Genomic DNA, 21,845 nt, shown 5'->3' on the forward strand with positions numbered 1-21,845 from the left:
AACCCGTGTCCTCTGCATTGGCAGGTGGATTCTTAACCACTGCGCCACCAGGGAAGTCCCTCGTTTGTTTTTTGAACCTCTGGTTTTGAGTAATGGAATCCCAATCTGCTAAATTTTCTCAGGAGGGTCCTTCTTCTGGGACTCCAGCAGGTTTTATGTTTAAAAAATTATACACCTTTAAAAAAATATCACTTATACGTGGAATGTAAAAAAATAATACAAATGAACTTATTGACAAAACAGAACAGATTCACAGACATAGAAAACTTATGGTTACCGAAGGGAAAAGGGGCTGGGGGAGGGATAAATTAGGAGTTTGGGATTAACAGATACGCACAATTATATATAATATAGATAAACAACAAGGACATACTGTATAGCACAGGGAACTATAGTCAATATCTTGTAATAACCTATAATGGAAAAGAATTGGAAGAAGTATATATACACACACATATTATATATATGTATATATATACTGAATTACTTTGCTGTACACCTGAAACATTATAAATCAACTATACTTCAATAAAAAACCAAACAAAACCAAAAAACAAAAGGAAAAAAACCAAAAAAACTTATACACATTTTAAACTAATTGGACCAGCCTAACCAAAAACAATTTAGAACTCCAATTGCCATTATGGGGAACTTTTGATCTCCCCAGACTTGCTTCTCTTAGAACCAAATTAGAAGACTGAGGCTCTAAAATACAACAAACTGAACGGGACGCCTGTTTCAAACGCCTGTTTCAACTGGTACCTTGAGGCTTCTAAGCATATTTGGGATACTAAAATTGCCTCTTTACAAAATACCATTTCTAAATTAATCAATGTGAACAAACAATTGAAGACAAAAAAACCCTTGAAGCTTCTTTTTCCCCTTCCCCGTCCTCTTTGTCTCCAACCCCACCTCCTTCATACCCTCCTCTTCCTCATTCGAATTCTCTCACTGAACTTTGCTTTTTCTCCAAACCTCTCCCTACTTCTTCCTCATCTGAACCCATTAGAACCTGTCGCATTAAAATCAGACCCTCTGAAGATTCTAATGCTAAGCCCCTAATTTTCAATGCCCCCGCCCCCTGGACTAAGGCTGAACTACAAGCCACAAAGATTTTCCTGGAGTAGAACTAAGGATCCCCCATATATTTGCCGAGGAATTTAATGTAGCTGTTCAGACTTACCGACCAGGTTTCTCAGACTTATACCATGGAGCTCACATGCTTGTTGGTGAAAGCCAAGCCCAAGATTGGATGAAAACAGTGCATTGGGATAGTCCTGAGAAATCACTCGAAATGCAAATGAAAGCTCAACCCCCTGCCTTGATATAGGATCAGGCTCGGGCAAACTTAAATGACTTCACCTGGCTTTCCAAAACCTACTGATTGAAATAAGATTCAGCCTTGCACCCAGACACCCAATGAGCCTGTCCATGATTATTATAGCCAGTTCCCAATTATTTTTAAGGAAAATTCTGGCCTTTCTATGGATGTTGATTGCACTTGGGTAGCCTTCAACTGTTTATTAATGGGCTGAACTGGGATCTTTCCCTTCTAGTTAAAAGGACCAGGATAGAATGGGAAACCATGTTCCCTCCTAATTCCCAGTAATGGGACTCTGGGCTTTCCCCAATCCTTCCTCTTAACCAGCTTGCAGTGGGATGAATCTCTCTCCGTCCTTATTGATACCAGAGCTACCCTCTCAGTGCTCAATCCCACTGTTATTCACATCCCTTGCCTGGGAGCACTAAAACGGTTCAAATAGTGGGGGTCTCTAATAAATTTAACATGTTCCTATCTCTAAACCTCTTCTCTTTTGTTTAGTTCCTCTAAGAGATACACTTTTCCCCTTTGTTCCTCCACCCCTACTCATTTATTAGGTGGAGATTTCTTAAAGAAATATTGTCTGGAATTTCTTCCTCCCCAAAAGGGGAGCTAATTCTAGAATTTGACAGTAGCGTTACCAAGCAAGGGCTTGCTGCCAGACATGCAGAGAAGTCAATTCCATGGCACCGGCTTTTGAAAAAGAAAGAGCTTTATTGTGAGGTTGATCAGCAAGCAGATAGAAGGAAGGGCTCAAATCTGTCTCCTTGATCCCGGGTTAGGGGGTTAGGGGAATTTCAAACTTGGCAGAAGTTGATTGGATAGCCTCAAATCAGTACATATGTGATAATCAAGGTGCTTAGGCTGCTGGAAGCCAGATTTTCCTTATTTTAGGACCTCTCCCTTCTTAAAGCCCTCTGGTGGCAACATTTCTATTCTTTGAGTTCCATAGACTGAAGATATTTGGTTCTGGGCTCATCCTGGAGACATGGGTTCCCATCTTGCACATGCACAGTGCCATCTCTATAAAACAACTTCAGGTCTGATTAATCACCAACCTGTTTTAAGAAAGCAAAACCAGTTTAAGCCAGTCAACGTTTTATGTGCTATTTCAGTAGCAACTAAAATAGCCTACAAGGTGAATCCAATGACCCTTTGGATGATATAAAGTTACCTGGATCCTCTAGTTTATTTCAACAGGTAAACAACTTGCTTCTCTGCTTCCCTTCTCAGGCCTCTTTGCAGGACAGCATTTACCTGTTAAAATTTTTAGCCTTAAAGGGACACAAAGTCTCCAAGGGAAAATTGCAGTTTGTTCAAACTCAGATTTCATAGTTGGGGCACCTGATCTCAAAACAAGGGCTACATTTAGATCCAAATAGGTTTCATGGCATCCTGAACTTCCCCAAACTCAAAACTAAGCTTGGGCTAGCTGGCTATTCTTGAAATTGGAAAAGCTTGATAAATCCCCCTGCCCTTGGCCTGTGAAATCTTTTGCTAACAGCTCTTTCTCGCTGTAATAATCTTAACACTGCCACTCTTCTTCCCTCCTCTATGGACAATATTCCTCATGACTGACTCTGACAGATTACCTCCTGACCCCCGTGATGACTTATAGGAAACTCCTTTTGGATAACACTGACTTTTTGTGGGTTTACCGATGGTTCTTATTTAAAAGGTGAACATGGTAAGTATTATGCTGGGTATGCTCTTGTAACTCTTTTGAAGCCATCAAGGCAGCACCTTTGTCCTCGGCTACGTCAGCCCAATAGGCTGAACTGTACGCTCTTGCTTGGGCCTGCGTTTTGGCCGAGAGTAAAGCTGTAAATATCTCTACAGACAGTAGATATGCCTTTGGAGTAGCTTATGACTTTGGAACGCTATGGAAAGAGTGAGGCTTCCTCACTTCCAGTGGGGACCAAATTTAAAATGGCCCTTATGTCCAGGAATTATTAGATGCCATACTCTTGCCAGGGAATGTAAATTGGTGCAGCCACTACGGAGAACAGCTGGGGCACGTCCCTCACAGCCCCCCCACGTTAATGACCATCACGAGGGCAGATGTTTCCCTTTAATAAACTAGCAGGTGGAGCCGTTCTGGCCTAAGGATTAGCAATCACTAGCTGGGGCTGGGAGTAAGTAGGGTGTAGGGGAAGCAGGGGCTGGTCTAGCAGAGGCTGTACAAAGAGCAAGAGGACAGCCTGACCAAACACATGGCAGAGGTTTAGTTGTTGGTTCCTTTGATAGCAGCGTTCTTTCCAGAAATATCAGTGAGGTGGTTTCCTTCAACCTCCAGGGAATCAAGCTTGGAATGCCCAGGGACCTTGATAATTGGCCAAAGTGGCTGGCATAATCTTGCTGGTAAAATAAGTGGCTCTTTTGCTTTTTTAAGATCAACACTATTAAACCACTTCACAAAAAAGCTGAAGTTAAAAATTTGTATCTTCACAAATGAGGGTGAATGAACTGGTTGGTCAGCCCATGTCTGCTGCTTCACTTACTGAATGAGGGTCCTAAAAATAAAATATTAATATCCTAAGGCAGACATTTATACTGAATTCTGGACCCTGAAATGGAATCCTGCCCCCAGACCCTTATTTAACTTCACATTCTTCATCTGTGAAGGATGTATAAAAACAGGAGTACTTTGTAGACAGTCAGGGAAATGAAATGATATCTGAAAAACACTCAAGACACACAATTACTATTTGCTTTGTACTAACGGAAAGTACTGAATTGCCAAAACATGCAGGGAAAATTTAGCTGTATTTGTTGTTTTGTTTGGGCACAATTTGGCAAAGAAATTGCTCAGAATAGTTTCTCTGAAGAGCTTTGGGTACACTTACTATCATTTGCAAACCTTGGAAAAGGACTTAATTCTTATTGAAGGGAGCTGGAATCAGAAAATGGAACTTCCGCAATGAATTTGTAAAATAATAAAGAAGTCAGAGAGAAGTCTGTCATTTGATATTCGTTGGTCCTTTAAAAAGGGAAATATTTCCTATAAAGACATTTAATGCCAAGGGGGAGGGGGTGGAGAGAGGGGTGGATTGGGAGTTTGGGATTAGCAGATGCAAACTTGTATATATAGAATGGATAAACAACAATGTCCTACTGGAATTCCCTGGCGATCCAGTGGTTAGGACTCCACACTCTCACTGCTGAGGGCCCAGGTTCAATCCCTGGTTGGGGAACTAAGATCCCACAAGCTGCATGGCATGGCCAAGAAAAAAAAAGTCTTGCTATATAGCACATGGAATTATCTATATTCAATATCCTGTGATAAACCATAATGGAAAAGAATATGAAAAAGAATGTATAACTGAATCACTTTGCTGTACAGCAGTAATTAACACAACATTGTAAATCAACTGTACATCAATAAAAAATTAAAAAAAGAAGAATGTAAGAGACCCATGAGCTCTTTGCGGGTGTTACGGTATGAAGTAAAGAGAAATGGCAAATTACCTGTCAGCCCTGCCTGCCTCTCTGCCCCACACCATGGCTTTTGAGAGAGGTGCAGGAAGTAAACATGGGGTGCTAGATGTCATGAGGCAGACGATTGGGTAATAGGTGAGTAGCTGCATACTCTGCATTTCACAGATTTTACAAGTGTGTATTGGAAATCACGATCAATTTATGAGGAGGAGGAAAGTGGACTCTATTGAGACGCAGCAAATGAAAACAGGCTAAGGAAATAAAGGCTCAGAATAAAGTGAATTAATTCTCTTTAAAAAAAATCTGTGTTTTGCACTACACTTTGTTTCTGCACCATCTGCTGGCTATTCCTGAAGGAGAAGGACTAATTTTAAAAACCGAAATGTGTTCTGAAATGTTAAATATCTCCCTATTCAGAAATCTAATTTAACACAGTAACTTACTTCAAAGAGGCTTCCCTTTTTCGAACGCTCCTACACTGTTGGTGGAAATGTAAGTTGGTGCAGCCACTATGGAAAACAGTTTGGAGGTTCCTCAGAAAACTAAAAACAGAATTACCATATGATCCAGCAATTCCACGCCTCGGCATATATATCCAGACAAAACTTTAATTCAAAAAGATACATGTACCCCTGTGTTCATAGCAGCACTATTCACAATAGCCAAAACATGGAAACAACCTAAATGTCCACTGACAGATGAATGGATAAAGAAGATGTGGTACATATATACAATGGAATACTACTCAGCCATAAAAAAGAATGAAATAATGCCATTTGCAGCAACATGGAAGGACCTAGAGATTATCGTACTAAGTGAAGTCAGAAAGAGAAAGAAAATACCACATGATATCACTTATATGTGGAATCTAAAATATGACACAAATGAACCTATATATGAAACAGAACAGACTCGCAGACATAGAGAACAGAATTGTGGTTGCCAAGGGGAGGTGGGGTAGGGAGGGATGGGCTGGGAGTTTGGGGTTAGTAGATGTAAACTATTATATATAGAATGGATAAACAACAAGATCCTACTGTATAACACGGGGAACTATATTCAATGTCCTGAGATAAACCATAATGGAAAAGGATTATTAAAAAGAATTTATATATATATGTTAATTGAGTCACTTTGCTGTACAGCAAAAACTAATACAACATTGTAAATCAACTATACTTCAATTAAAAAAAAAGATACTTCCCTTCTTCTAACTGCCTGGTAATAAATTTTGGCCAAAAGTAACATAGTGTGACCATGCAGAAACAGAATGATACAGGACCTCTGTTTTAAAAAGGAAAATATGAGATCAGAAATATGGGTCTCCCTTTAAGAAGTGAATCATCTTTAAAGTAAAAGGAAACTCTGAATAAGATCACTTTGACCCAAAAGTGCTTGTTAATTCAGATGCTGTGCTGTAAAATGGCTTAGTTTTCTGTTGATAAGAAAATGAAATTTACAAGCTCCACAGGACACACCTCAAAGCTCTTCAAGTCTTTCTAGCTTTTATCCTCTATTTAGCATCACCTGTGTGGATAGGGTCCTGTGTTGATGTCTAGGCTTCTGGGCATTTTTCTTTAGAATAGAGAGTTCTTGTCACCTATTGCTCTCAAGAGCAATTTTGGAGACACTGAGTCAGATTTTGACATCCTGTTAGGTAATGGTGTCACTTAAACCTCACCCTGTGAGATAGATTGGGTATTTTCTCCATTTTAAAGGTGAAGATATTTAATTTTTTATTGAAGTATAGTTGATTTACAATGTTGTGTTAATTTCTAGTGTAAAGCAAAGTGATTCATATATATATATACTTTTTTTTTTTTTTTTTGGCCGAGCCACACAGCTTGTAGGATCTTAGTTCCCCAACCAGGGGTTGAACCCGGGCAGTGAAAGCGCAGACCTCCAGGGAATTCCCTACATACATATATTCTTTTCCATTATGGTTTGTTACAGGATATTGACTATACTTCCCTGTGCTATACAGTAGGACCTTGTTTATCTTATTTCTTATACAGCAGTATCTTCTAATGCCAAATTCCTAATTTATCCCCCCACTTCCCCTTTGGTAACCATAAGTCTGTTTCTTTCTTTTTTTAAAAAAATATTTATTTATTTAGGCTGCACCAGGTCTTAGTTGTGGCACCTGGGATCTTCGTTGTGGCACGTGGGATCTTTTAGTTGCGGCATGTGAACTCTTAGTTGCAGCATGCATGCGGGATCTAGTTCCCCGACCAGGGATCAAACCCAGGCCCCCTGCCTTGGGAGTGCAGAGTCTTACCCACTGGACCACAAGGGATGTCCCATAAGTTTGTTTTCTATATCTGTGAGTCTGTTTCTGTTTTGTAAATAAGTTCATTTGTATAATTTGTTTAGATTCCACATACGATATTTGTCTTTCTCTGACTTACTTCACTTAGTATGATCATCTCTAGGTCCATCCAGGTTGCTGCAAATGGCATTATTTCATTCTTTTTTATGGCTGAGTAATATTCTATTGTATATACGTACCACATCTTTTTTATCCATTCATCTGTTGATGGACATTTAGGTTGCTTCATGTCTTGGCTATTGTATATAGTGCTGCTATGAACACTGGGGTGCATGTATCTTTGCCAATTATAGTTTTCTCCAGACATAAGCAGGATCATATGGTAACCCTATTTTTAGTTTTTTAAGGAACCTCCATACTGTTCTCTATAGTGGCTGCACCAATTTACATTCCCACCAACAATGTAGGAGGGTTCCCTTTTCAAGGTGAGAATATTTTAAAGGTGAGGGTATTTTCTCAATTTTAAAGGTGAGAAAGCCCATGTTAGACCTTGGGCCCTGGTGCTATGTCCTGCCCCTGAGGAAAGCAACGTCTTCTTGCTCAGCCAACAGCTTGTTCTGTGGCCATGAACATATTATCAGCAAACTTCTCTGAAATAGTGTTAACAACAATTTATTGTGTATGTGCTCTGGGATGGGTTTAGGCTTTGCATCCATTATCAGCTCCATTTTACTGATGAGGAAATAAAGGCTCAGAGAGGTGAAGTGATTTGTCAGAGGTCACACAGCTGTTAACTGGAAGAGCTCGGATTAAAGTCAGGGTTTTCTGACTCTATACTCCACATCCTTCCTTCTATTGTTTATAGAACAACCGAATTTATAAAGCTCTCCCAAAAATGCTCAGAGGGAAAGAAAGAAGAATGAATATAGGCAAAGTTCCACTGTTTTCTGAACTAGAATTCTTTTTTTTTTTTTGCTGTTGTTCTTTGATTATCTCTTTCAGTCCTTGTACAAAAACTCAACAGCTTTCAACTCCAAATGATGGTGAAGACTTTGCATTTGAAAAGGGATCTGTGAAGGTGGATTTGGGAAGTACAGACCTGAAGAGGCTCTCTTTGGAGACTGAAAGACAGAGGCAGAGCTTTGCAAAAGTCATTGGTCATCAGTGGATCTGTTAGGAGTTGTCCTCTGATGTCTTGGGACTCAAGGCTGGAAGGGTCATGAACACTAACCACGTGGTTTGATTGTTGAGTAGGTCTGGTGTAAAAGGGCCTGGATTTGAGTCCTGGAGCACAGCTGGAGTGAGGGTCCAGGTGTGCAGCCGAGGACTCCACGTCTCCCTCTGTGTCAATCAGATGGCGGGAGGGAAGGATCCTTAGCTTCTGAAGCAAAAGAACAATGGAAAGACCATAATCCTTCCCAAACGACTTTGTGATCTGGGATGATGACACATAGAACAATGGTTTTCATACTGCAGGTCGTGGCGGGCATGAAGAATGATAAAAAAAGAAAAAAGAAAAGTAGTAAAATAGAAAATAATGGGAGCATATTAGACACTGCATGTAGTAAGGGTACTTTTTCTTGGAAAAACTTGTATCTCAATGATATACATACACCTAGGCTGAGCCATGATGGCAAATGGAAAATGATATAAAATGGGTTGCTCCAAAAATGAGTACGCTGCCCTGCTCGTTTGCCCTTCTGTGGTTTACAGTAGGCTCGACTATTTGGAGAAAAGCAAAACATTCAAAGACTGATTAAAAGAGTTTAACTCTGAGATCCATGCCAGGAGACTGAAGGACAAAAAAAATGGGGAAGTTGTTTCACTGGCACTGAATCCCTGGGCTGGACTCAGCCTTGGAGGAGAAGTACGTGAAGAAATGTCAGGGCCAACACACACTGTTTGCCCTGGGGGGAGGTGAACTCCGGTGAGAAGTCGCTGCTCTGCTCCAGTCTCCTATCTTCTGCCTTCCCTGGGGGCTCCGCCGTGCCCTGGGGGCTCCTCCGTGCCCTGGGGGCTCCGCCGTGCCCTGGGGGCTCCGCCGTGCCCTGGGGGCTCCTCCGTGCCCTGGGGGCTCCGCCGTGCCCTGGGGGCTCCTCCGTGCCCTGGGGGCTCCGCCGTGCCCTGGGGGCTCCTCCGTGCCCTGGGGGCTCCGCCGTGCCCTGGGGGCTCCTCCGTGCCCTGGGGGCTCCGCCGTGCCCTGGGGGCTCCTCCGTGCCCTGGGGGCTCCGCCGTGCCCTGGGGGCTCCGCCGTGCCCTGGGGGCTCCTCCGTGCCCTGGGGGCTCCGCCGTGCCCTGGGGGCTCCTCCGTGCCCTGGGGGCTCCGCCGTGCCCTGGGGGCTCCGCCGTGCCCTGGGGGCTCCTCCGTGCCCTGGGGGCTCCGCCGTGCCCTGGGGGCTCCTCCGTGCCCTGGGGGCTCCGCCGTGCCCTGGGGGCTCCTCCGTGCCCTGGGGGCTCCGCCGTGCCCTGGGGGCTCCTCCGTGCCCTGGGGGCTCCGCCGTGCCCTGGGGGCTCCTCCGTGCCCTGGGGGCTCCGCCGTGCCCTGGGGGCTCCTCCGTGCCCTGGGGGCTCCGCCGTGCCCTGGGGGCTCCTCCGTGCCCTGGGGGCTCCGCCGTGCCCTGGGGGCTCCGCCGTGCCCTGGGGGCTCCTCCGTGCCCTGGGGGCTCCGCCGTGCCCTGGGGGCTCCGCCGTGCCCTGGGGGCTCCTCCGTGCCCTGGGGGCTCCGCCGTGCCCTGGGGGCTCCTCCGTGCCCTGGGGGCTCCTCCGTGCCCTGGGGGCGCCCTGGCTCTGCTTGATTTTTGTTTGAAATCCTCCCCTGGCTTCCCTGCCAGCTGACCCAAGCAGCGGTACATCATCCACGCCTCCTAGCACCTGAGGTAGGTGCAGGACCTTATTGTGGGGCAACCCACCTGCACTCTTTCCTGGGCTTTTTGCTCTTGCAACTTGCTCTGTAGGGCCAGGGTCACCAGCTAAGGTCCTGGTCACACAAGGGACAGAGTTTAAGACCTCAGGTTCCCAGAACCGTGGAAGTCTCCCACCGTGTCCAAAGGGCGGGGGCAGAAGAGATCCTTGAATATAAAAGATTTAATGTCACTTTAAATTTAACCGAAAAGCTTATTTAAAAAAAAAATTCTTCTGTGGCGAATCATTTTATTCCATGAAGAGCTATCCCTTGCCAATTTATTTCTATTTTAAATTGAATGTTTTGATTATTTAATTTCCTTAAAATTTGGGTCCACTAGTATTCAATACACAACAGCTTAAAATTAGTATTTTCTTATTCTTTGAAAACTTGCACCCCAAAATATGCCACTTGGGCATATTGATTATTCTGAATTATAGTTAAGAAACAGTCAGTGCAAGAAGGACACTGACTTCTTTTGTTCCCCTGTAAGTAGGAAATAAATCTCTCATGTGAAAGGTGTCCCTTCTGTACCAGGAGGGTGGAAGGCCTCCTTATCACCACAGACAGGAAATTTAGGGCCCCGAAGGCTGTACAAACAAACCTTGTTACTTCACTAATTTGCTACCCCAAGCCCAAACACCTTTGTCTTGTCAATTCTTCACAAATTTATTGTTTCCTTGTCTAAAAGGTATAAAGCTGCCTGCTTTGGTCACTTACTTTGAGTCTCGTCTTTTTGTATGAGTTCCCATGTATATGAAATGAAATCTGTTTTTCTCCTGTTAATCTGCCTTGTGTCAGTTTAACGATCCAACCAGCTAAAGAACCCAGAAGAAAAAGTCTTCCTCCGCTACACCTCCGAAAAAGGTAAAAGAATGGGATTAAACTGTAATACATTCTTCTATGTGTTTCCCTTCCTCCAACCCTTCCCCCCACCTCCACTTTTATTATCTTGGACATTATGGAATATTATAGGTCTCTATAGGACACACAGGTAGGTACGTCTCATTTGTAAAAACTACTTAATTCTTCACAATAAGGAAGTATCACAATTTATTAATATTTATGTGTTATGGATGGTTATTTTCAGGTCTTCCAAAGCAGAAAACATCCCTGTATGTACATCCTTAGAATTTAGATACATTTATTTCTAGAGGATAGATACCTAAATGTAAGGTATACATATTTAAAATTTTAAAGATACTACCAGGGCTTCCCTGGTGGTGCAGTGGTTGAGAATCCGCCTGCCAATGCAGGGGACACGGGTTCGAGCCCTGGTCTGGGAGGATCCCACATGCCGCAGAGCAACTGGGCCCATGAGCCACAATTACTGAGCCTGCGCGTCTGGAGCCTGGGCTCCGGAACAAGAGAGGCCACGACAGTGAGAGGCCCGCGCACCGCGATGAGGAGTGGCCCCCGCTTGCCGCAACTAGAGAAAGCCCTCGCACAGAAATGAAGACCCAACACAGCCAAAAATAAATAAATAAATTTAAAAAAGAAAAGATGACTACTATCTTTAAAAAAAAAAAAAAATGAACCCATCAATCAAGAAAGGAACAGTGTGTAGTTAGCATCATCTATATAACTCCAAGTAATAAACAGACTTTATTTCTAAAAAAAAAAAAAAAAGATACTACCAGGTTGTTTTCCTAAAAGGCTGTAGCAATTTATACTTCCATCAGTAAATGTGTGAAAGTGGTGGTCCTTCCCCCCCCATCCTTGCCAGTATCAGAATTTTTTACCTTTTCCTCAACATGATGGATAGAATATTATTTTTCATTATTTTGCATTTCTCTGAGAGAAGGTGACCATCTTATTTTGCATTTATTTCTAGTGCTTGGGGTTGAGCATAAGACTTTTTTATTGGTTTGTCCTGACTTGCTGGCATTCCACCTGACTTAAATGTTGCATGTATTTCCTTTCAATCATATTTTCTCTGAACTTTCTTGAAATATCTTTTGTCATTCGGAAATTTCACTTTTTTGGGTTGCTAAATCCTTAAGTATTTTCCTTTATAATTTCTAGGTTTCTGTTTTCCTTAAGAAAGCCTCTTTTACTCTTAGGGTAAAATATTTTCCTATATTTTTGGACACTTTATTGTCTATATTTTCTCAAGCCTTTATTTTTACACTTAGCTCTATAATTCATGTAAAATTAATTTTCTTTATGTTATGATATAGGAGTTTGGCTCTGTTAGACAGATTGCCAATTATGCAGATGTCTTTGAGCAAATCACCCATTTTTTGCTCATTGTATTGAAACATCCATAATCTACAGTTTCTACTTCTTTTGTAACACATTAGCACAAACTTAGCAGTTTAAAATACACAAACTTGTTACCTTACGGTTCTGTATGTTGGAAGCCGGGTTCAGATCTCACTGGACTAAAATCACGGGGTCGGCTGTGTCCGTCCTGTGAGCTCTAGGGGAGAATCCACTTCCTCACTATCTCAGGCTGTTGGTAGAATTTAGTTCCTTTCAGGTCCCCACTTCCTTGATGGCTGTCAGCTGAGGGTCCTTCCCAGCTTCTGGAAGCTGTCTGCATTGTTTGGGTCGTGGTTCCGTTCCTCCATCTTCGACGCCAGCAATGGTGGGCAGAGTATCTCTCCTGCTTCAAATCTCTCCTGCCCCTTCTCCCATCCTTACTTCTCTCTGAGCCACTCGTTCTGCTTTCCTTGTCCATTTTTATTTTATTATTATTTTAAAATCTAAGTTTCCTTTATTTTATTTATTTTTATTATTTTTGGCTGTGTTGGGTCTTTGTTACTGCGTGCGGGCTTTCTCTAGTTGTGGCGAGCAGGGGCTACTCTTTGTTGTGGTACGCGGGCTTCTCATTGCAGTGGCTTCTCTTGTTGCAGAGCATGGGCTCTAGGCACGGGGGCTTCAGTAGTTGTGGCTCGTGGGCTCTAGAGTGCAGGGTCAGTAGTTGTGGCACACGGGCTCAGGAGTTGTGGCTCGCGGGCTCTAGAGTGCAGGGTCAGTTGTTGTGGCACACGGGCTCAGTAGTTGTGGCTCATGGGCTCTAGAGCGCAGGCTCAGTAGTTGTGGCACATTGGCTTAGTTGCTCTGCGGCATGTGGGATCTTCCCGGACTAGGGCTTGAACCCGTGTCCCCTGCACTGGCAGGCGGATTCTTAACCACTGCGCCACCAGGGAAGCCCCTTTTAACTGTTTTTTACTCAAAAGAAAAATCCCAACTCCAGTGATGATGAGCCCTTTAAAAAATAACATTTTATACTATTATGAAATCTTAATTATGGCAGCATGTTCAACACAATTATTGAACTCCCGAACAATCACCATGTCTCTGAGAAAATCAGGTGGTTATCATTCAAGTTTTACACAATTATCTCTTTATACAAATTTCACTAAGAAATGCTTTCTTTATTATTCCCTTTTGTCATGCCAATGCATGTCCAAAATCTTTCTATAATCTGCAGTTTTAACTTTAAAACCACAAACTATTTTACCTTGATTACATGCAAGATTCCTAGTCTTGATCCTACCTCTGCACAACAGTAATAAATAAATAAGCTTGTGGCCCTTTTTCCTTGAAAAGTATGTCAACTATGCTTGTCTGCCACAGGAAGAGTGCCACTCAAGAAACTTTTGGCATTCAAGTGTATCACCAGATGGAAAAATCTCCTAAGATATGAATGGCATTGAGTGTAGAAGACAGCTCTGTTCCTCTCTGCAGTAAAAATGACTCTGTTCTTTTCAATTCCACAACCCATTTATCTCCATTCTCTACCAACCAAAAATATGTAGGAATTTGGTGAAACTGATGACTCTTCCTCTGGGGGGTTTGGAAGGGGGCCCTGGGCCATTCAGGTACACATGCTCAGAGTGTTGTAAAACTGTTCTTGGAATATCCAAGCTGATAAAGAATTAGGTCAGGATTATACTTTTAGCTCAGAAGAATTGTTGCTGCTATAAAATTACATTTAGACTCGTTAATTTTGTAGGTACCATTAATATACATGTGGAGATGAAAATCAATGGCCTTCATCATCCCAGACATTAAATGCTGTTAGTGGCAAACTATTTATCCACAATCACCTCTAATATGCTGCAGCAGAGAAGTATTTTCAAATAATCAATACCTTGAAATTTCAGTCATTTAAGAGCAAGTACACAAAGAACGCTAAATAAGGAAATGCACTACTACCAAAATCATAGGGACCTCATGACGTGGGCTTAATGGTAGCATGCAGGTTAAAATCATGTGTGTGGCTATTGTTTATAATAATGAGTGCTGCTACCCAATTTCCCCTATCACAGCCCCACAGAATATGTGCGTATTTACCCTGGGGTAAATGTGAGAGGCTGCTTGCAGGCAGAGATAAAAGCCCTTAGGACTGAGGGGATCTGTGCAGACACAAACCACCAGCGGCACAGCAGCATGCATGGGTATGAACGGTGGGAGGCTCTGGCTTAGCTGACAAAAACTCAATCAAGCTTTAAAGATGGATTTGAAAAAGTCATTACCTGTCCTCACTTCTGATGGCATGGACCCCCACCGAGAGAGTATGCTTATAACTCCACAGACATTTATTCCACAACTACTAGGTCCAAACCATGGAAGGATACACAGAGCTGGCTCATCTCCTGCCCTTGAGCTGCGCACAATCTAGCGTGCCAGGCAGGTGTTTAAGCAGCTCTCTGTAACACAAGGTAGGGCAAAAATCAAGGCCAACGAGGGAATTTCAAAGTGGTATGAGGTTACATAAGCTGGAACAAATAGTTGTGTATGGGTACAAGGGAAACTTCAAAGAAAAGAGCTCTGCTAATAGAAGAGGTTTAATTCTGAAACGTCATTCTGACCAAATGTACACAATAAAGCTTGCATTGAAAAAGCGAAATAAACTGATAATCCTTAAGATAATCCATTATAGCAGTGCTACTGGGAAGATAATTATGAACCAAACTTTTTAACTACTTCTGAATAATGAGATTAATATAAGGTAGAAATTTTTTTATTTTTTATAGGTTCAGAAACATGACTCTGATCTACATTTAACACTTCTTAAAGTTCCAGCTTTTTAGAAGAAATGAGTATGAGAATGGGAAAAACTTAAGGCAATGTTATGGTAACATTTATCTTTTTTCTATTCAAGATGCAGCTCTTGAACATTTTTAGTAATTATGACTTTCAACCTGAAACGTTGCTTTAACTGTTTAAGCTAGAAATAAAGTGTAAACTTCATTGGTTAAAATAATTTCCTGGGACTTCAAGTTTAGATCATTTTTGTAAAACAAACTATGTAAGTAAAATGGAATCAGTGAGGGGGTCATCTTGAAGACTGTATCAGAACAGTAGTTCAATTTCAGCATTAAAGAAAGTGTGTCTTAAGAATATTTCTTCCAACACTATGAGAAAAATGTCTGACTTCAATCAACCAATCAGGAACTCTTCAAGTCAAGAACTCTTTTTCACTTAAAAACTTCTGTGCATAAAATACATCTGTATGTTTATTTTGAGTGAAACCCTACTTTGTATTCTAGACTATCTCTTTTGAGGGTAAGTAGATTTAAAAAAACTTGCACATTGTCTATTTAAGTGTTCAAATACTAAAACACTCAAGTTCAATTACATCCCAAATAATATCCCTAAGATTTACCAGGTATTTAACAGAACAGGCCCTGTTCTGAGCACTCCTCCTCCTGACTTGTTTAATCCTGCTAAGAACTCTCCCATCTTAGCAGACAAGAGGCAGAGAAAAGAAAAAGTTAGGAAGCTGTCTAGAAATACAAGCCATAGTTTAACAAAAATAAACAGTGGTTTTATTGATTACATATATTTTCAACTCTAGTAATATATATTATAAACTTTAAGAATTAGCAATAAATGGCTGTATTTTTTACTAAGAATAATCTAGGCTATGGCAGCATGTTTGATGAATATTATTGAAGTCCTGCACAGTCATCATCTATCTATTTTTCAGAAAATCAAGAAAATCTATCTATTTTTCATCATCCAAGCTTTGTATTAGGTCACGAGACAGTTACTCCTATACACACATTCCATTAAGTAGAAATAAGACATTACACGTTTTCTTTTTTGGCAAATCCTCCCTTTCTGTCATACAGATATATCCTCCCAAAGTTATTTTCTTATAATGTACAAAATTTATTTTTTATCCACAAGAGTTGTCGCAAATAACTTTCACCCTGGAAAGCTCAAAGGCATGAGGCAGTAACAAAATGCTACTCCGGACTCTGTATTTCACTTTTGCCTAAAACCCCATTTGATAATTAAAACTAAATTAATCCCACATTATAATACTTACTTAGGAAAGTCTTTTTGTGTACATGTTTGCCACAAAGATGGAAAATGTCAACACATCTGAGCAAGTATTTGGCAGATCACAGAAGGAAAACAGGGCTGTGGGAAATGAAAACGCTTTAGTGTTTGACAGCTGAAGAGACTGATGACTGTCACTCCAATTTCTCATCTCCTTCTTCCACGTCTTTCAAATTGAGTACTTCCAAAGAGCCTTTGCCTTTTGTCTCCTTTTTTACGAGCTCATCGATTTCTCGGAAGCAGCCGGGGTCGATGAGACACACCTGAAACATTGAACACAGCTGGTGACCACATGAGGAAGAGCAGTACCATAGGATGGACACAGCTTTCACTTCCTATGAGACAAACACGCCATACTTTCCAGGTCTCTCTACAACCACAGATAAGACAACGCACAGGACGGCGGGCTGGGTTCTGCTCCAGCCTCTGCCCGTAAGTATGCACGCAGGCCTCTGTGACAAGGCATTATTCTCCCTATTGAGGACTTCTCCAGATTCCTCAGCTGTAAGGCTATGGTCCTTTTCATACTAAAATTTAGCGTTAAAATTTACAGTTCAATGAAATCATCTCTTTGTATCCACATTTGAAGGAATAAAAAAAAAAGAGGTGTAAGGCCTATTTAGAAACCATGTGCAAAGTTTTGCAAAGATTTTAGAACTTCAGAGAGTGTCAGATGTGTTGTTTTACATCTACAGCGGAAAGCGCAACAATCCTCTAGAGCTCATTTATTTGTCAAGAAGCTGTAAAGCTCTAAGACGTGGGTTTGCAGGCAGCTGAATTTACACGATGTCTGAAGCTGCGGGGTGAGCAAAGTCATTAATAGAAGACTCACTGTAAAATATATTCTCTCATCGAAAATGAGCATTGACCAAAATCATTTTATCATGAATAATTTAACTAAAAAAGCAAACAAAAATTATAAGTGTTCTTAATGACAATTTGGTTCTACGGAGACCTTGACTGTCTTACCTAATTCTAGTTAAGATGTTTCTGGAAATGTCTTACTGTTCAAACCTTCTAAATGTTTGTGACAGATTTATCACTAGTGAAGAAACTATTTTGGTAACGTGGAAGCAAAGAAACAAGAGTATGTTAATCTTACAATATCTAACTGTTGACCATAGTCTTCACTTTCTATAACCTTGATGAGTGGCTTGAGTTTTTCTTTCAGCTTCTTCCCTTCATTCACTGGAACAATGAACCGAAGTCTCATGTGAGCACGTTCTATCTTCATTTTCTCCTTTAACTGCTTTATCACTTCCAAAGCCTATCAAGACAAAATTAAAAACGTTTGCAATTTCTTTGCTGCTTCTGCTGCATTACTGCAGAAGGTATTCAAAACAAAGCAGTTTCCATCTAGCTGGACTGGGCAATGGTTTCTTAGACGACATGAAGAACATTAGCAACCACAGGAAAAAAATAGATAAATTGGGCTTCAAGATTAAAACCTTTTGTTCTTCAAAAAACTATCAAGAAAGTGAAAAGACAACCCATAGAATATGACAAAATACTGGCAAATCGTGCATTTGATACGGTATTAGTATCCAAAATATATAAAGAACTCTTACAACTCAATAATGAAGAGACAACTAATCAACTAAAAAATGGTCAAAGGATCTGAAGAGTGATTTCTCCAAAGACAGACAGACAAAGGGTCAATATGCCCATGAAAATATGGGCAAATTATCAGTCATTAGGGAAATGCAAATCAAAACCAGAATAATACCCCCAGGATGGCTATAATCAAAAAGTTGGACAATAACAAACATCACTGAGGATGCGGAGAAACTGGAACCCTTGTACACTGTGGAAAAGTAAAATGGCTCAGCTGTTTTGGAAACTGGCTGAGCAATTCCTCAAAAGGTTAATACAGTCACCATATGAGCTAGCAATTCTGTTTCTGGGTATAGAGAAATGGAAACATACGTCCACACAAAAATTTGTAATCAATTTCATAGCAGCATTATTAATGGTAGCTAAAAAGTGGGAACAACCCAAATGTCCACTAACTGATGAATGAACAAAAGGTGGTATTTCCATACAGTGAACTATTATTCAGTCCTAAGAAGGAAAAAAGTAACTGATAGATGCTACAACATGGATTAACCTTGAAAGGGCCACATACTGTATGACTCCATTTATATGAAATGTGCAGAATAGACAAGTCAATAAAAACAGAAATAAAATTTGCAGTTGCCTTATTCCCTCCTTATGAGACAGAGGAATGAGAAGTGACTGCCAACAGGTACAGGGTTTCATTTTGGGGTGATGAAATGTTCTCAAATTAGGTAGCAGGGAAGGGTGCAAAAACTCTGTGAGTATACGACTGAATTGTAGGCTTTAAATGGGTGACTTTTATAGTGTATGTATTATACAAACATTAAAAAAAAAAAAACTAGGGGCTTCCCTGGTGGCGCAGTGGTAGAGAATCTGCCTGCCAATGCAGGGGACATGGGTTCGAGCCCTGGTCTGGGAAGATCCCACATGCCGCGGAGTGGCTGGGCCCGTGAGCCACAATTACTGAGCCTGCGCGTCTGGAGCCTGTGCTCCGCAACAAGAGAGGCCGCGATAGTGAGAGGCCCGCGCACCGTGATGAAGAGTGGCCCCCGCTTGCCGCAACTAGAGAAAGCCCTCGCACAGAAACGAAGACCCAACACAGCCATAAATAAAAATAAATAATTAAAAAAAAAAATCTAACAACTGGGGTTAAAATGATGCTTTAAAAATGCAAGTTTTATCTTTGTAAAAACATTTTTTATTTTATATTGGAGTATAGTTGATTAACAATGATGTGTTAGCTACAGGTGTACAGCAAAGGGATTCAGTTATACCCATACAAGTATCTATTCTTTTTCAAATTCTTTTCCCATTTAGGTTATTACTGAATATTGAGCCAAGTTCCCTGTGCTATACAGTAGGTCCTTGTTGGAAGAATCCAAGTTTTATCTTTAAAGGTCTGACTTGGATAGGAAGGTGATAGTCCTAGTATATTTGTGTTTAGTTAAAACAAAGTCCATCACTCCTCTCTACAACCTCCATCGTTCCCCTCCCCTCTACCCCAAACCTCTTCCCACTTGCTTCCAAGTAGTGCCATTTTGTTATTACAGACCAACTATTTTAATGTTTTCCTCAGAGAACACTGATTTTCATGGACACTTTTTGACATTAAAAAACAACTCACCTGCTGTTTTGTACTCTTGTTGGGTTTGACGGAATAGTGGATGTCCTTCATGGCTCTCTCAATTAGGATAACGGTGTATGGTCTCTTTGTTTCAGGGTTCACACATTTGTCGGCCACAATAGTTGCAATGTCCCTAAACATCTGCTCCAGCTGTGTGTGCCGTTCTTTATCTGACACTTGAACCTCTCCTTTAGTCAAAATCTTAAAAAACCCAACAAGTTTAAGAAAAGTAATGTCTTTATTCCACACTATTTGTTAACTAACCACAGGAATTAATAACTGGGGAGAAAATTAAATTTCATCCTCTTCAGCTACTGATATTTGGTAATAACTTGAGCTTTGCCTAAAGGGATTATCTTGTTCCAAAATGTTACTTATTTAGATGGGGGATGGGGTAAAGGTAATCTTAGCAGAGGGTGTAAGTGATGAAATACTTGAAAAGGAATTCTATTTTCAGGTATATTACACTAAAAATATATAAATGGACAAAATAAGGCAGTTTAGTAGGAAATCTGATTTCTGGAGGCTTTGGCAAAAAATATCCATGTCCTGTATTATTAAAAGTGATGTTGCACAGATCGAATTATTGCATAGTAACTGTTCACTCCAAAAAAATACTACTTTAAAGTTTAACATACCTGTAATCTAATATCTAATACTAATGGATATTAGGATCAATTATGCTGCAACTGTTAGAACCCACCTGCTTACAGATTTCAGTCTGGTCATCTGTTCCAAACGCACTGATGAGATCTTCCTTCCTTGCAACCTGACCTTTAGAGACATTTACAAACACTGAGTGGGTCTGCAGAACTTCATCAAGGTCTTTTTCCCTTGGGAGGACAGGAGAGAAAGTCCTAAGTGAGTATGCTTGAAACTTCGAAGTTCATTCATATTTAAATACAAGACGGAGACGATATGAATAGTAAGAAACAACAAATACTCCTAAATGACCCTCGGTTCCAGGGGACCCTTTCGTAATCCAGAACTCCATTTGTATTCGCAGTTACTCAGAGGTGAAAAACGTCGCGGGAATATGTGTGCCATCACTGAAGGGTGGGGTCCGGCTGCTGCCAAGGAATTCCAGCCCCTAGATGGCAGCAGTGAAGACCTTACGCACTTCGCTGAAACTACTGGGCTGAGATCTGCGACAAACGCAGGAACTATAGATGCACCTGAAAGACCAGGCCCTTTGCCTTGATCATTATTCTGACAAAAGGACCACAGTTATGAGGGTTTCTTGGCTGTGGCTTTTTATGACACCCGCGAAGCAAAGTCAAACCAAGCCCCAAACCAAACCGACCAAACAAAAAAAAAGGGAACGTCTGGTTTAGACCCTAAGCCCGGGCAGCAGGAGTAAGTTTCCCATTTCCTTCCCTGACGAGACCCCAGCTGGGCCTATTCGTTAGACGACCAGAGGGAGGCCGCCTTCGAGGCTACCAGCTCCGGCCAGGGCCCAGAGGTAGAGTGTCACTCACACGCCGCTCCGCCAGCCTACGACTTTGTTTTTGTAGCAGGCGATTTCGAAGCGCTTCCCGGCTCGCTTCATTCGTACTACGGCCACATTGGTCAGGCGGATCTGGTTGGTGGGGGTGAAGATCGACATCGTGGCCGCTCACAGACCTTGGGTCCGAAGAACCAAGGCAGACCCACGCTGCCTGCCTGAGGGCCAACTGAGCCTCGATATAACCACCCGGCGGCGCGCGGCACAGTAACGCCCGCAGACTGCGCAGCGCCGTGACTAACTCTGCCGCCACAATACACCCACGCAACTTACTGCGCAGGCGCCAGGTGTTGCGACAACCGGGCGCGGAGGAGGGAGGTAGAACGCCTGCGCATTGTGGCTTTTACGACACTGTTCCGCGCCCGGAAAGAGAGGGGCTCTTCCTTGACGTAATTTTCTTTCCAGAATGAACGAAAGAGCTCTGATTGGTTGGTGGAGCTAATGTTTGGTGACCGGGTGGAAACTCAGTGCCGGGCGCCTCACAGTTCCGCGGAGTTCCGGGCCACGCCCACATTACCCTTTCGTTATAGAAAAATTTTAACAAAAAACGTAGAGAAAAAAGTGTAACGAACTGCCATGTACCGATCACCCCGCTTCAACAATTTTCAACATTTTGCCGTTCTTGTTTCATTCTCCCTCATTTTTTTTTTGTTGGAGTATTTTAAAATAAATCATCGTAAGGTTTTAGCTTTAAATACTTGTCTAAACTAACAAATACACCCAACGAGATAAACCATAATTCCTTAATAGCGTCTCACAGCTAGTCCATAATCAAATTTCCCCTAAATAATGCCTTTTTACAGTCGGTGTGTTTCAAATGAGATTCAAACAGGCTCACAGATTGCATTCGGTTGACGATGCCCTTAGTCCATTAACGCCGCCTTTCCCTCCCCCACCTTTTTTCCCTGCTTCTGTCCGGATTCGCCC

The 21,845-nt window shown here is 41.8% G+C and overlaps 1 protein-coding gene across 1 annotated transcript; it reads right to left on the reverse strand.

Annotated features, from left to right (window-relative positions):
• Positions 1 to 14,716: 14,716 nt before the first annotated feature.
• On the reverse strand, positions 14,717 to 21,220 carry SBDS (SBDS ribosome maturation factor). Its single transcript, XM_059897068.1, has 5 exons — positions 20,893 to 21,220; positions 20,118 to 20,247; positions 19,415 to 19,615; positions 17,336 to 17,500; positions 14,717 to 16,496 (listed from the first exon to the last, which is right to left on the reverse strand). The coding sequence occupies exons 1-5, from the start codon at positions 21,018 to 21,020 to the stop codon at positions 16,368 to 16,370; spliced, it is 753 nt and encodes a 250-aa protein (XP_059753051.1). The 5' UTR covers positions 21,021 to 21,220; the 3' UTR covers positions 14,717 to 16,367.
• Between the last annotated feature and the right edge of the window lie 625 nt (positions 21,221 to 21,845).

This window comes from Balaenoptera ricei, chromosome 15 (genome assembly GCF_028023285.1).
Source record: "Balaenoptera ricei isolate mBalRic1 chromosome 15, mBalRic1.hap2, whole genome shotgun sequence".
NCBI classification, from domain to species: Eukaryota; Metazoa; Chordata; class Mammalia; order Artiodactyla; family Balaenopteridae; genus Balaenoptera; species Balaenoptera ricei.